This window comes from Schistocerca nitens, chromosome 3 (genome assembly GCF_023898315.1).
Source record: "Schistocerca nitens isolate TAMUIC-IGC-003100 chromosome 3, iqSchNite1.1, whole genome shotgun sequence".
NCBI classification, from domain to species: domain Eukaryota; kingdom Metazoa; phylum Arthropoda; class Insecta; order Orthoptera; family Acrididae; genus Schistocerca; species Schistocerca nitens.
This window is the reverse complement of record NC_064616.1, coordinates 187,464,452-187,480,515: the sequence shown is the minus strand read 5'-3', so window position 1 is coordinate 187,480,515 and position 16,064 is coordinate 187,464,452. Positions and strand designations below refer to the sequence as shown.

Below are 16,064 nucleotides of genomic sequence, written 5' to 3'. Positions count from 1 at the left end.
CAAACTATTTATCGTCCATGTTTCACTTCCATACATGGCTACACTACATACAAATACTTTCAGAAACGACTTCCTGACACTTAAATCTATACTCGATGTTAACAAATTTCTCTTCTTCAGAAACGCTTTCCTTGCCATTGCCAGTCTACATTTTATATCTTCTCTACTTCGACCATCATCAGTTATTTTGCTCCCCAAATAGCAAACCTCCTTTACTACTTTAAGTGTCTCATTTCCTAATCTAATTCCCTCAGCATCACCATACTTAATTCGACTACATTCCATTATCCTCGTTTTGCTTTTGTTGATGTTCATCTTATACCCTCCTTTCAAGAACCTGTCCATTCCGTTCAGCTGCTCTTCCAAATCCTTTGCTGTCTCTGATAGAATTACAATGTCATCGGCGAACCTCAAAGTTTTTATTTCTTCTCCATGGATTTTAATACCTACTCCAAAGTTTTCTTTTGTTTCCTTTACTGCTTGCTCAATATACAGATTGAATAGCATCGGGGAGCGGCTACAACCCTGTCTCACTCCCTTCCCAACCACTGCTTCCCTTTCATGCCCCTCGACTCTTACAACTGCCATCTGGTTTCTGTACAAATTGTAAATAGCCTTTCGCTCCCTGTATTTTACCCCTGCCACCTTTTGCCGTAATGGTCACGTAAATAAACAGCCATTACACGATGGCACGAGGTGGTTTTTCTCTGTCCTGAGAATCGGCACACATGATCATTTTCAGGGAGAACTACAGAAGGGCGCGCCGGCCGCGGTGGTCTCGCGGTTCTAGGCGCGCAGTCCGGAACCATGCGACTGCTACGGTCGCAGGTTCGAATCCTGCCTCGGGCATGGATGTTTGTGATGTCCTTAGGTTAGTTAGGTTTAAGTAGTTCTAAGTTCTAGGGGACTTATGACCACAGCAGTTGAGTCCCATAGTGCTCAGAGCCAATTGAACCATACAGAAGGGCGAACCATGCTTCACACTGATATTTTTCACATACGCAAAGCATTTACAGAAGTGAAAGTCGCTTTAAATTTTAGCAAAAAAACTTTATGTCTGTCCTGGGACTGAACCGTGGACCTCTCGATAAGCAGCTTGAAACAGAGGAAACTACCACGCGTGAAGAATTGAACGCTTCCAGAAATTCGGCACCCTCCGTGGGCGTGTAAAGCCGCGCGCCGCCACTGTAGAGTAGAATATGTCCCTGGCGCGTAGCACGACGTGACCGCCGAGCCGTTCCGGAGACAAGGGAAGCGGCGGTCCAGGCGTGTGAAGCTGCGCTGCGCTTCCTTCCGCCGGGTTCGCCGGCCTCAGCTAACGGGTTTCTGTTCCGCCGCGCTCGCCGGGCTAACTGTCGCGCTACCACCTCCGTGGATCGCACAAAAAGGAAACGAAGCCAACCCCGAAAAGCCTCAGCTACCGGGATCACTGTCAACTGCCAAAACTGCTCTGCCAAATGCCTGTAGTTCTCACTGCACAAATATCACACGGAAAGTACAGACTGTAAACGCTGTAAGCTGGCAACAAAAAAACTGTCAGCAGACCGCAAGTAATTGATTTAAAACGTCTAGTAACATAATGAGAGTTTCACTTTGCAGCGGAGTGGGCGCTGATATGAAACTTCCTGGCAGATTAAAACTGTGTGCCGGACCGAGACTCGAACTCGGGACCTTTGCCTTTCGCGGGCAAGTGCTCTACCAACTGAGCTACCCAAGCACGACTCACGCCCCGTCCTCACAGCTTTACTTCTGCCAGTACCTCGTCTCCTACTTTCCAAACTTTGCAGAAGCTCTCCTGCGAACCTTGCAGAACTAGCACTCCTGAAAGAAAGGATACTGCGGAGACATGGCTTAGCCACAGCCTGGGGGATGTTTCCAGAATGAGATTTTCACTCTGCAGCGGAGTATGCACTGATATGGAACTTCCTGGCAGATTAAAACTCATTCTGGAAACATCCCCCACGCTGTGGCTAAGCCATGTCTCCGCAGTATCCTTTCTTTCAGGAGTGCTAGTTCTGCAAGGTTCGCAGGAGAGCTTCTGCAAAGTTTGGAAAGTAGGAGACGAGGTACTGGCAGAAGTAAAGCTGTGAGGACGGGGCGTGAGTCGTGCTTGGGTAGCTCAGTTGGTAGAGCACTTGCCCGCGAAAGGCAAAGGTCCCGAGTTCGAGTCTCGGTCCGGCACACAGTCTTAATCTGCCAGGAAGTTTCGTGTCTAGTAACATGTTTGTTTCTTTCCTACGATTTTCCTAGGAAAAAAAAAAAACAGTTTACCTCGGTACAATGTTTTGACAAGTAGACACTGGACAGTGCGCCGGCCGGAGTGGCCGAGCGATTCTAGGCGCTTCAGTCTGGAACCGCGCGACTGCCACGGTCGCAGGTTCGAATCCTGCCCCGGGCATGGATGTGTGTGGTGTCCTTAGTTTAGTTAGGTTTAAGTAATTCTAAGTTCTGGTGGACTGATGACCTCAGCTGTTAAGTCCCGCCGGCCGAAGTGGCCGCGCGGTTCTGGCGCTGCAGTCTGGAACCGCGAGACCGCTACGGTCGCAGGTTCGAATCCTGCCTCGGGCATGGATGTGTGTGATGTCCTTAGGTTAGTTAGGTTTAACTAGTTCTAAGTTCTAGGGGACTAATGACCTCAGCAGTTGAGTCCCATAGTGCTCAGAGCCATTTTTTGTTAAGTCCCATAGTGCTCAGAGCCATTTGAACTAATCACTGGACAGTGCACCCGGATTAGACGTGACTTGTGTAAACATTATGCATAGAAGACTGGGAAAATTTATTAAACAGGATCAAAATACTACGGGGTACCTGCTTCGCCTCTCTCCCAACACAGGTGCACTTATGTCACTTATGTAAGCAAGCAGTCGGTTCGTGTTATTTGCCGCTGCGCGTATTGGCATCGCGAGCGTGAGTCGCAGACACACAGGCACCTACGCCTGCGAGGTAGAGTCATTGTAACACGCCGATCGTTGACAATCTTCACATTACCTGTGCAGATGTTATTGCAATTCCGTTAAACATTAGGCTGGAAGGGAGGTTTATTGTCGGTGAAATATGTGATGCTCATTTAATTTATCGCGAGGGCAGCTGTACGAATTTATCGTGAACGCTTCCCACAACGATGAGTTCAAATGGTTCAAATGGCCCTAAGCACTATGGGACTTAACATCTAACGTCATCAGTCCCCTAGACTTGGACCTGCTTAAACCTAACTAACCTAAGGACATCACACACATCCATGGCCGAGGCAGGATTCGAACCTGCGACCGTATCAGCAGCGCGGCCCCGGACTGAAGCACCTAGAACCGCTCGGCCACAGCGGCCAGCAACGAAAAGTTCTTGAGCGATCGACATTTGTTGCTGTTCACCAATGGTTTGTATCATCATAATTCTTTACTTTTACTCGATTATTTTGCAATTCATTCGTAACGAAGTACAGTAGCTATCTTCACCTTTTTATGTATTGTCTGTTCTGGTACGCTTTCATTTTATTATTAAGTAAATGACGACAGTATACAACTTAAGAGTACGTATTTAATTTTCATAAATTGAGAGGTACGGGCTCTTTACGGCCCCGAGCATGAGGCAGAGGTCCACAACGCGAAGAACGTACATTGGAAGCTGAGGAATAAATTCTGGACTGCATCCACGAAGATCCTACTCAGAGTAGTAGAAGCATCGCCGGCCAAGTGGGTATACCGCACACTGTCGTTCATCCCACTTCGTAAGAGGAGCGTCTGCGGCAGTACCACATTCAACTCGTACAAGAGTTGGAAGAGCAAGATTTCCCTCCGCGACGAGAATTCTCTGAGTGGTTTTTTTGGTACAAGGTGAACAGCATGATTTTATAAACAAAATACTCGTCACAAATGAGGCGTGTTTTACTCGCGACGGAATTACTAATTTCTGTAACATGCAAACGTGGATTGTACACAGTCTGCGCCAAGTAGTAGCCACACATTTTCCGTGCCGCTTTTCCGTAAATGTATGGGCGAGTATAATCAATGTTTACATTATTGGGCATCATGTTTCACCTGCACGATTAACTGGTAACAATTACCGAACCTTTCTAGAGGAAACATTGCTACCAACTTTATTAGAAGATATTCCGTTAGCCGTACGTCATAACATGTGGTTCGAGGCCCACGAGAAAGACAGATCGTGGCGTTTACGTCACAGCACGTGACACTGCAGGTCTGACGAGTGCCAGCACACGACAAAATTAAGCCCTTTAGCGTATACATTTCCACAATTAAATACTGATTTCCTACGGGCCCTGCACAGGGCCGAACGTTCGCGAAGTGTGGCGGACAAGCCGAATACTGTGACGTTACAAGTTCGTGGCAGGACCCGTATATCTCATTGGCCCCGATGTGGTTCCTCCACGATGGTGCTCCACTACACATTGGTCACAGAGTACGAATCTTTATGAAAAGACGCTTTCCAGGACAAGGGATAGGACGTTTTGGTCCACGTCGATGGCCAGCACGCAGTCCTGATTAAAATCCACTGGCTTTTTACTTTTGGGGCCATATGAAGAAACTTTTTTAAATAGTAAATAGTAAATAATGTGGAAGAACTTGCGCAGAGGATTTTCGATGCTACCATACCATAAAGGCAAATGTGCGTGTGTGTGACCGAGTGCGACGAGAGTGGTTTCGCCGTAATGGAGCATGTGTCGAATGGAATGGAGTACATTTTGAACACTTACTGGTGTAAGAGAGAACAAAGAAATGTGGGTTTCATTTTCGTTACGGTACTGTTATACAGTAGTAAAATAATCTGAATTTAATTTTCATTTAGGTATAGTTGCAGAAAGAGGAAACATGTGATTGTAATTAATGCACAACGAATTACGAGGTAATTGGTTGATTTTGTACTAAGGGAAACACATTTTATTTCATCTTAGCTTTTCTTCACTATATCGATTCTTTATGGTAATCTTCTAAAAGAGAAAACCTCTGGTTGTACTTAATTCCTGGTTTACATAAAATGAATTAAACGTTCACGACAACCCACTGACTGTTTATGTTGCTTGTTTCGGTAGCACCTGACCACCGCGCCGCGTGGTTGCACACTTCCAATGTTTGCATTGTTGTGGTTCGTCCGTTACCTTTCTCTGGCTGCTGTGTCGATGTCGGTAATACACAAGCAAGATCGTGGACCATCAGTTGACAATAATAAACAGAAAAACTGTTAGAAATACAAACGTAAAGAACATTATACAATGACATTTCATTCGACCTTTTTATCAGACATACCGAGAGTTAAGGTCTGTATAATTTTGGCTGCTTCTACCGTTTACACCCTGTATAAAGTACAAACGACTCTCTTAGTATTTGCTGCGTCCTCCGTTCACTGCTGATACTGATGCTGTGGTGTCACCGCCAGACACCACACTTGCTAGGTGGTAGCCTTTAAATCGGTCGCGGTCCGCTAGTATACGTCGGACCCGCGTGTCGCCACTGTCAGTGATTGCAGACCGAGCGCCACCACACGGCAGGTCTAGAGAGACGTTCTGGCACTCGCCCCAGTTGTACAGCCGACTTTGCTAGCGATGCTACACTGACAATCACGCTCTCATTTGCCGAGACGATAGTTAGCATAGCCTTCAGCTACGTCATTTGCTACGACCTAGCAAGGAGCCGTATTCAATTGATATTTATCTTGTGAAGCATGTACAGTCAAGAGAGATGTACACCAATTATGGATTAAAGTTAAGTATTCCAAGAACTACGTTCTTTTCTTGTTAGACTCAATTCCTTTAATTGTTCCAGACCTCACGCCAGTCTGCGTGTAATTAAACGCGTGCATTTCGGCCTCCTCTAGCAACACGGTGTTGGCTCTTCTGCCAACACAGCAGATGCTGAGTAGCTCTTTGAGAAGACTAAACAGCTAACGTCAGCAGTATCCTATTACATTTACACATATCAAAAAAAAGTTTGGCATCACCCCGGTTCCTAGACCTCCTAAAGATAGACGTTGACTGTGGATATTGTACCACAGACACAGTCCCTTTGACTGTTCAGAGATGTCACTAAACTCGCTCAAAGATGTAAATAACCGTGCATGAGCAGCGCTTATTAGCCGGCGACAGCCGATCAGTTCCAGTCATTCCATCAGGAAGGAGGTACACGGCTCGTGACGTCTGTAGTTCACCATGCGTAGACGGTCAATACCATGGTTCGATCGCGTCCGCATTGTTACTTTGTGCCAGGAAGAGCTCTCGACAAGGGAAGTGTCCAGGCGTCTCGGAGTGAACCAAAACGATGTTGTTCGAACATGGAGGAGATACATAGAGACAGGAAATGTCGATGCCATGCCTCATTCAGGCCGCCCAAGGGCTACTACTGCAGTGGGTGACCGCTACCTACGGATTATGGCTCGGACGAACCCTGACAGCAACGCCACCATGATGAATAATGCTTTTCGTCCAGCCACAGGACGTCGTGTTAAGACTCAAACTGTGCGCACTAGGCTGCATGATGCGCTACTTCACTCCCGACCTTTTGCAACCACGACACCATGCAGCGCGGTACAGATGGGCCCTACAACGTGCCGAATGGACCGCTCAGGATTGGCATCACGTTCTCTTCACCGATGTGTGTCACACCGCATATGCCTTCAACCAGAAAATAGTCGGAGACGTGTTTGGAGGCAACCCGGTAAGGCTGAATGCCTTAGACACACTGTCCAGCGGGTCCAGAAAGGTGGATGTTCCCTGCTGTTTTGGGGTGGCATTGTGTGGGGCCGACGTACGCCGCTGGTGGTCATAGAAGGGGCCGTAACCGCTGTACGATACGTGAATTCCATCCTCCGACGGATAGTGCAAACATATCAGCAGCATATTGGCGAGGCATTCGTCTTCATGGACGACAATTCGCGCCCCCATCGTGCACATCTTGTGAATGACTTCCTTCAGGATAACGACATCGCTCGACGAGAGCGGCTAGAATCTTCTTCAGACATGAACCCTATCGAACATGTCTGGAGTAGTTTGAAAAGGACTGTTTATGGACGACGGGACTTACCAACCACTCTGAGGGATCTACGCCTATTCGCCGTTGACGAGTGGGACAACCTGGACCAACAGTGCCTTGAACTTGTGGATAGTATGCCACGATAAATAGAGGCATGCATCAATGCAAGAGGACGTGCTACTGGGTATTAGAGATACCGGTGTATCCAACAATCTGTATCACCACCTCTGAATGTCTCGCTGTATGGTGGTACAACATGCAATGTGCGGTTTTCATGAGCAATAAAATGGCGGAAATGATGTTTATGTTGATGTCTATTCCAATTTTATGTAAAGGTTTCGGAACTCTCGGAAACGAAGTGGTGCAAAACATTTTTAGATGTGTGTAGATTACGGTTTATCTGCTTGATGTACGGAAGTATTGCCGTTTCCTTGATCTTTATTCCGTGTATGGCACTTTTTGTGCGGCAGAAATGTATATTCAGTTGTCAAACCCACTGGTCCCTCGTGGTGAATGGTTAAAAATCATCCTCTAATGAATCGTTTATCCGAGCGGTTCTAGGCGCTTAAGTCTGGAACCGCGCGACCGCTACGGTCGCAGGATCGAATCCTGCCTCTGGCATGGATGTGTGTGATGTCCTTAGGTTAGTTATGTTTAAGTAGTTCTAAGTTCTAGGGGACTGATGACCTTAGATGTTAAGTCCCATAGTGCTCAGAGCCATTTGAACCATTTTTTTAAATCGTTTATCGTAGTCGCTGCCTATGGATATGTAGTGTAGCATTTGTCGACGAAGCGACCAAGCAATAATTTCGTTTATTTAAGACCTGTCGATAATGAGAGGTGACGAGTGTATTGTAAAAACGGAGAAACCCTCTAGTTTCATGCTCTGTCGATATCCAAAAGCGAAGTTCAAGCTCTGAATGGAGAGAGATGTAGCAGTAAATCATACGTGGCTCTGTCTACAAAACAATTTAATCATTCACCTCAAGCAGCTTAGGCGCAGAAAATTTAAATGAGGATGGCTGGGTGGGAATCTGAGCGCTGCTCCTACAACCTACGAGCACAGTGTCTAAACCACTATGATTGCTTTATATTGTGAAGTAAGTATACGCTCCAGGAAACGTGCTGTGATAGCCATCTGGAGGCGTCTGCGTGTTACATGTAACTATACTTGCATTCATAAACTGAAATGTTGTAAATATTGTTACCGTTATTGATGTAATCATGATTAATATGATTCAGCTATTTATTTAATTTGGCCAGTCATTCTAATTTGAAAGTCGATATGTAAAATCAATTTTTATAGTCATGTTATAAATAACTGGATTGAGTTCATTCACAGTGACGATTTAAACTAAGGATGATTATCTTCCGTGATATAAAAAGATGAGTATCCATTACACTGTCCCAATTGCCCTGATCCTTACTTTCTATTACTGTCTGATGCTTAAGCAGTAATCTTTTATATCTATACCTTCTTCTATACTAATAATAAAAACTGCAAAACCGTCGCGTCTGTCTGTTTGTTTGAAAACGCTAATCTCTGAAAATATTAGACGAATTTTCATGGGGTTTTCACAGTTAACTTGAATGTAGCTTGGGGCAACGTATAGGCTTCATTTCATCACAATCGTATCAGTAAAAAAAAAGATATCGCAATTTACAGTCCTATCTCATTCGAAGAATATAACGTGACGTAATTTGTGAAAATGCTTTTATTGATAGATATGTTCTACGTGGTCATTGCGAGAAGTCATACCTGGATGATACAGCAGATGGAGAGTTTCGTCGTGACCCCTCGCACTCTGGCCGGCCGAAGTGGCCGTGCGGTTAAAGGCGCTGCAGTCTGGAACCGCAAGACCGCTACGGTCGCAGGTTCGAATCCTGCCTCGGGCATGGATGTTTGTGATGTCCTTAGGTTAGTTAGGTTTAACTAGTTCTAAGTTCTAGGGGACTAATGACCTCAGCAGTTGAGTCCCATAGTGCTCAGAGCCATTTGAACCATTTTGAACCCTCGCACTCTGTAGCAATATTTGCCCCATTTCCTCTTTTCGCCCCGGTGCGGAAAGGTCTTCGCAGTTTTTGTTTCCCATCCGGTGCAATATGTAGCACCGGTTAATGGTGGTATTGATTCGACCCTTAGGTTTTGTTTCATGGCTTCCTTAGCCCCGCACTTTGCTCTCTTTCTTTATGCCCTTTGCTGCAACTATAAGCATGTTTTCAGTTATGTGCGTCCCCAACTCGACGCAACGAATGTACTCACTAGTTTCAGTTACTTAGTGTTAAAAAAAATAAAACAACTACAAAATCACAATAATACACCCATTGCATCCTTTGTACCACATCCTCCCTTTGTGGGAGGGAGGAGACATGGTGTCCAGACCTCTGGTTTCGGCCCCTGCCCACCTTGCCGCCGGCCGAAGTGGCCGTGCGGTTAAAGGCGCCGCAGTCTGGAACCGCAAGACCGCTACGGTCGCAGGTTCGAATCCTGCCTCGGGCATGGATGTTTGTGATGTCCTTAGGTTAGTTAGGTTTAACTAGTTCTAAGTTCTAGGGGACTAATGACCTCAGCAGTTGAGTCCCATAGTGCTCAGGGCCATTTGAACCATTTGAACCCACTTTGCCTCCGCCACCCCGCTACCTGATCCATTTCCCACAAAAAAAAAAAAAAAAAAAAAGTGGTAAGGCGGCCGCTCGCGATAAGCAGGAAATCCGGGTTCGAGTCCCGGTCCTGCACAAATTTTCATTCTCGTCATTCCATTCTACACCTGATGGTTGTTATTATTCGCAATTGCGAATACATTTAATGTAATGCTTATACAAGCCCTTGTGTTTAATCCGTACTTCCATACTAATATTATTAAATGCGCAAGTAATACTATATGTTTCGGTTTCACAACAAAACTGCTGAACCGATTTCGTTGAAATTTGATATGGAGATAGCTTGAATCCTGAGAAAAAACATAGGCTGCTTTAGAAAGTAAATAATAACAATAACAATAAAATCGACCTCTAAGTCGGGGAAGTAGGGAATGGAGCATCTTCTTCCAGATCGGTGAATATAAACTATGTTATAAAATTATTAAATTTGTTGCATAATGACAACGTTGTATGATGTATAGCAGCTTCAGTAGATGCATAGATGCTTGGGGCAACTGAGCGACGGAGGGCGGTGGTTCAAATGGCTCTGAGCACTATGGGACTCAACTGCTGAGGTCATTAGTCCCCTAGAACTTAGAACTAGTTAAACCTAACTAACCTAAGGACATCACAAACATCCATGCCCGAGGCAGGATTCGAACCTGCGACCGTAGCGGTCTCGCGGTTCCAGGCTGCAGCGCCTTTAACCGCTCGGCCACTTCGGCCGGCAGGGCGGTGGGGGATGGCAGTCAGGGAAGGGAAGACGCATGCCACTAGCCATGCATACCGGCATAAGCAGACATGTGAGAGCAGATGACATTATTGCACGAACAACAGCTTACTTACCAGCTCTAAATGGCTCTGAGCACTATGCGACTTAACTTCTGAGGTCATCAGTCGCCTAGAACTTAGAACTAATTAAACCTAACTAACCTAAGGACATCACACACATCCATGCCCGAGGCAGGATTCGAACCTGCGACCGTAGCAGTCTCGCGGTTCCGGACTGAAGCGCCTAGAACAGCACGGCCACCGCGGCCGGCCTTACCAGCTCTCAGCATACCAAAACCCGCAGCCGCAGGTAACAGTTTACGCATAGCGGCCATTAACGACACAAGATAGTAGTAGGAAAAATTCTGTAACTGTGGTTAGTGGTAGTTAAGCATTATAAATAGACACAACTCGGATCTATATTAGAAGAACTGGTTCGAATTTCACCGAGTCTGAAACGAAACCCAAGGTTCAAAAATGGTTCAAATGGCTCTGAGCACTATGGGACTTAACATCTATGGTCATCAGTCCCCTAGAACTTAGAACTACTTAAATCTAACTAACCTATGGACATCACACAACACCCAGAAACCCAAGGGTTCCTTTAGCTATATAAATACTATAGTTTATTCTATGTTGACAGATACGAAAATTACAGAACTATCAGTTTAATAAATCACGGCTGCAAAATACTAACGCGAATTCTTTACAGACGAATGGAAAAACTGGTAAAAGCCGACCTCAGGGAAGAACAATTTGGAATCCTTAGAAATGTTGGAACACGTGAGGCAATACTGACCCTACGACTTATCTTAGAAGATAGGTTAAGGAAAGGCAAACCTAGGTTTCTAGCATTTGTAGACGTAGAGAAAGCTTTTGACAAAGTTGACTGGAATACTCTCTTTCAAATTCTGAAGGTGGCAGGGGTAAAATACAGGTAGCGAAAGGCTATTTACAATTTGTACAGAAACCAGATGGCAGTTATAAGAGTCGAGAGGCATGAAAGGGAAGCAGTGGTTGGGAAGGGAGTGAGACAGGGTTGTATCCTCTCCCCGATGCTATTCAATCTGCATATTGAGCAAGCAGTAAAGGAAACAAAAGAAAAGTTCGCAGTGGGTATTAAAATCCATGGAGAAGAAATAAAACTTTGAGGTTCGCCGATGACATTGTAATTCTGTCAGAGACAGCAAAGGACCTGGAATAGCAGTTGAACGGAATGGACAGTGTCTTGAAAGGAGAATATAAGATGAACATCAACAAAAGCAAAACTAGGATAATGGAATGTAGTCGAATTAAGTATGGTGATGCTGAGGGGATTAGATTAGGAAGTGAGACACTTAAAGTAGTAAATGAGTTTTGCTATTTGGGGAGCAAAATAACTGATGACGGTCGAAGTAGAGAAGATATAAAATGTAGACTGGCAATGGCAAGGAAAGCGTTTCTGAAGAAGAGAAATTTGTTAACATCGAGTATAGATTTAAGTGTCAGGAAGTCGTTTCTGAAAGTATTTGTATGGAGTGTAGCCATGGATGGAAGTGGAACATGGACGCTAATTAGTTTCGACAAGAAGAGAATAGAAGCTTTCGAAATGTGGTGCTACGGAAGAATGTTGAAGAGTAGATGGGTAGATCACATAACTAATGAGGAGGGACTGAATTGAATTGGGTAGAAGAGGAACTTGTGGCACAACTTAACTAGAAGAAGGGATCGGTTGGTAGGACATGTTCTGAGGCATCAAGGGATCACCAGTTTAGTATTGGAGGGCAGCGTGGACGGTAAAAATCGTAGAGGGAGACCAAGAGATGAATACACTAAGCAGATTCAGAGGGATGTACGTTGCAGTAGGTACTGGGAGATGAAGAAGCTTGCACAGGATAGAGTAGCATGGAGAGCTGCATCAAACCACTCTCTGGATTGAAGACCACAATACAGTTTATTCTAGGGTTAGGGTAGGCTTCCTATGGAAGCGTCAGACACAAAGTTCTTCCGAAATTGCCAATTACTGGTGAGTTCAGTTAGCGCAGGACTGCCCTAGTTGCACTGAACAACTACGCAGTATTGAATGAGGATAATCACATGTGATTACGGTGTTTTCAAATTGCCTTCCCTTAACTCTGGTTCCTACCCAAAATATGCATGGGATGAAATTTGGCACAGACATTTTTGTACTGTCAATATGCAAGGAATTGTATGGGAGTGTCAGAGTGAACGAATTTTGGTTCTTCCTGTGTCAATATATTCTATGAAAACGTATTCTGAAACTACAACTACATGCGAAAATAATTGTTTGTCACACAAAATATTTGCATATATCGTAAAATTGTTGGCCAATTAGGTGCTTCCTTAACTTCTTCCCAAGCAAACAGCGCCTTGTTCATCAGTTTAGGGCAAATGCTTAGTATTGCAGCAGTTACATACAGAAGAAATAATGTTATTTGCAGAAAATTACAAATGAGTCTTTTGCTTTCAGGTTAAGGAGTGCTCGCTGGATCGTCGTCGTGTACGCTGCTCTACTGGTATGATAATAACTATTTATTCTGCATGTATTGATTACGGTTCTCATACACGAATTAAAATATGTACAAATTTTATAATTTTGTGAGCTAAGATTGCACTAGATGTTCTTATCCAAAACGCACGTAGAAACAGGAAAAACTATTAAATATATCATGACAGGCGGTCTCAGGAGAACCTGCTTGAACACTTACTCAAACAAGATTCGCTTTCGCACAGTAGAGCCTTACAGATTTTGCTTGTTGTTAAGAAGTCGGAGGAAAATGAATAGGCAGGCTGTTCAAATATGAGCAGATAAAAAGAATCAGCACAATCTTCTTTTCTGTGTCCATGAACCTTGTCGCTATGTGACGACGTATACACCGTCCGTCCAAAAAGTTCCGAGACTGATTTTTATACCTGGCCTATAAACGATGCCGCGTAGGAATAACAGTGGCAGCTGGAACAAAGAACTGTAAATAACAGATGTGCATTCGACCAGTCGGTTGTGAGGAGGCAGTGTTAAGTACTGAACGTGCAGCCGTTGTGTGTCAATGTTCTTGTGGCACAAACGGCAATGGAGCAATATCTCTAAATCTAGCGTTTAAGACACTCCCCATAATGTTTTGAAGAAGAAAAAAGTGTGTGTGAAGTTTGTCCCGTACATCTTTACTCCCGGAAATAAAAAAGAACAACGACACATGGACGTTTGCCGCGACTTGACTAAAATGCATAACGCAGTCAATCCTTTTCTGAAAAAAGCGTTATTGGTGACGAGACGCGATTTTATCAGCACGAAACCACCACAAAGCGACAAAGTGCAGAAATTCACACGAATGGCGAACGCTTTAACGGCATAACTGACACATAACCCAATGTGACGCGCGAGTTGAATAACATCCCAAAGAATGACTTTTCTGAGAGTTTCACATGGTTGTGTAGACGTCCTGTACGTTGCACTTAAGTGGGGGAGACTGTGTGGACTAGCAGGTCAGTTGACTTATTACCATGACCATTAATATAATACTTTGTGCCTACTGAATATAGCTCATATGAATTTCGACATAAGTGAAGAAAAAAGAACTGGGTGTAATCAGGAATCTGCTACTGGCACTACAATGATACAATGAATCCACAACTTGGGATAAACCAAGTACAGGTGTCTATTCCACAGTTCCCGTTTAGGATTGCCCGTTACGTCATAATTTGTAGAGTTATTTATGAAGACATTTTTTCGTAATGTTTTTGACGGTTTGATGTTATGCTTTGTGTTGTTGCCTTTAAGTTTTCTTATGATCCATTTGTGCAGACTCTCACACATGTTAAACATCACTCACAAGTTTCAGTGCACAGTACACGTCCAGACTAACTTATGTAAGTAAGAGAATAACTTATGTAAGTTATTCTCGATGTGTATTGGGCACTGGAAGTCGTGAGTGATGTTTACCACGCACTTGAAAATAGGAATCATTTCCCGAAACGCGTCGTTTAAAACATACGTAAAAGAAAATCGTGACTGGTAGCAGAAAGTTATTTATGAAGAAACTCATTGTTTTCGCAGTCGCAGGCTTTCAAGAAAACCATTTATAATGGACAAAATCAAATTATGCAGTTATATTTTCGAGGTTGAGGTTAACCCGCCAGGTTAGCCGCGAGCGCTAATGCGCTGCTTCCTGGGCTCGGGTAGGCGCGCCGGTCCCGGATCGAATCTGCCAGGCGGATTAACGACGAGGGCCGGTGTGCCGGCCAGCCTTGATGTGGTTTTTAGGCGGTTTTCCACATCCCAGTAGGTGAATACTGGGCTGGTCCCCACATTCCGTTTCAGTTACAGGGCTCGCAGACATTTGAAACATGAACGCACTATTTCCTGATTTACACTAGACACAGACAACTGGGGTACACTGATTCCGTCCTCGGGTGTACGGGGGTGGCAGCACGAGGGCATCTGGCCATCCCTTCAAACTAACCATGCCAAATCCGATTGTAACAATGCCGACCCTGCGACAACTGCGGTACAAAGGCCCAAGCAAAAGAAGAAGAAGAAGAATTTTCGAAGTTGAGGTTGATGTCTTTCCCTTCCTTGGCCAAAAATTTTTCGTCTGAAACGAGGAAGGAATGTGGATGAAAGTGAGAAGTAGGAAAAGGATTCCCCTGTTATTGAAATTATTAAGCAAATACAAGGGTTGCACAAAAATATGGAAACATTGCGAGAAATGCAGATGCTAGCAAAGGTTGCAGATTGTACTGTTGCACTTGACCACGAACGACACATGTGCAATGTTCTCAATACGTTGCAAATGTCAGTTATGGTCAGAACAGCATTCTGTGTTGTTGTGAATCCAGTATGTCGGGGTTAAGTGAATTCGAACGTGAGCTAATTGCTGTTGCTTTCATAACCAAGGTAACTGAAGTGTTTGGTATTTCAGGAGGTACAGTATCGAAGATTTATATCGCATATGGGGAAAGCAGCAAAGCATCATCCCCTGAGGCACAGCGCGCACGGAAGTGTGAGTCAAGTTATCGTGACAGGCGGTCATTGACGAGGAGTGTGACAAAATCGGAGGACGATAGCTGCAAAAGTCACTGCAGAACTGAATGTTGCACGCGCGAATCCTGTCAACACCAAAACAAAACGAATTGGTTCAAAAGAAAACGCCTTTTGCAAGCTACCCATTAATTTTTTTTTATTTGTCTTGTGTACTCAGACGCGTTTCACCTTAATTACAAGACATCTTCAGTGGGTGTCAGAACATTGTCTAACTCATTATTTCTGAGCCAAACAGCTTTCTCTCTGGTGGCAAACTGGTTGAAAGTTTGCATTTTTCATTTTATAACCGTTTTTTCTGGCAGCACAAGAAACCTATTGAAACGAATGGAGCTCCATAAGCAGGGAATTGCACGGCGAGCTGCAATTCCAAAACCAAACATAAGTGATGGAAATGCCCGTAGCAGGAAAACGTGGCACCAAAGCCATATAACCTGATCTATGGAGCAGTGGAAGAAAGTCATTTAGTCGGATGAATCTTGTTTCGCACTGTTTCCAACTTCTGGCTGGGTCTACATACGAACAGTGAAACATTGCGAGAGTTCGGTAATGAAACTTCCTGGCAGATTAAAACTGTGTGCCGGACCGAGACTCGAACTCGGGACCTTTGCCTTTCGCGGGCAAGTGCTCTACCA

General features: G+C 44.6%; 1 protein-coding gene across 1 annotated transcript in view; it reads left to right on the top strand.

Annotated features, from left to right (window-relative positions):
* Positions 1-16,064, top strand: part of LOC126249545 (cuticlin-5) — a 339,366-nt gene that overhangs the window by 70,024 nt on the left and 253,278 nt on the right. Inside the window, exon 2 of the mRNA XM_049951209.1 lies at positions 12,862-12,907. Coding sequence (XP_049807166.1) covers positions 12,862-12,907 — 46 coding nt within the window. The remainder of the gene's footprint in view (positions 1-12,861; positions 12,908-16,064) is intronic.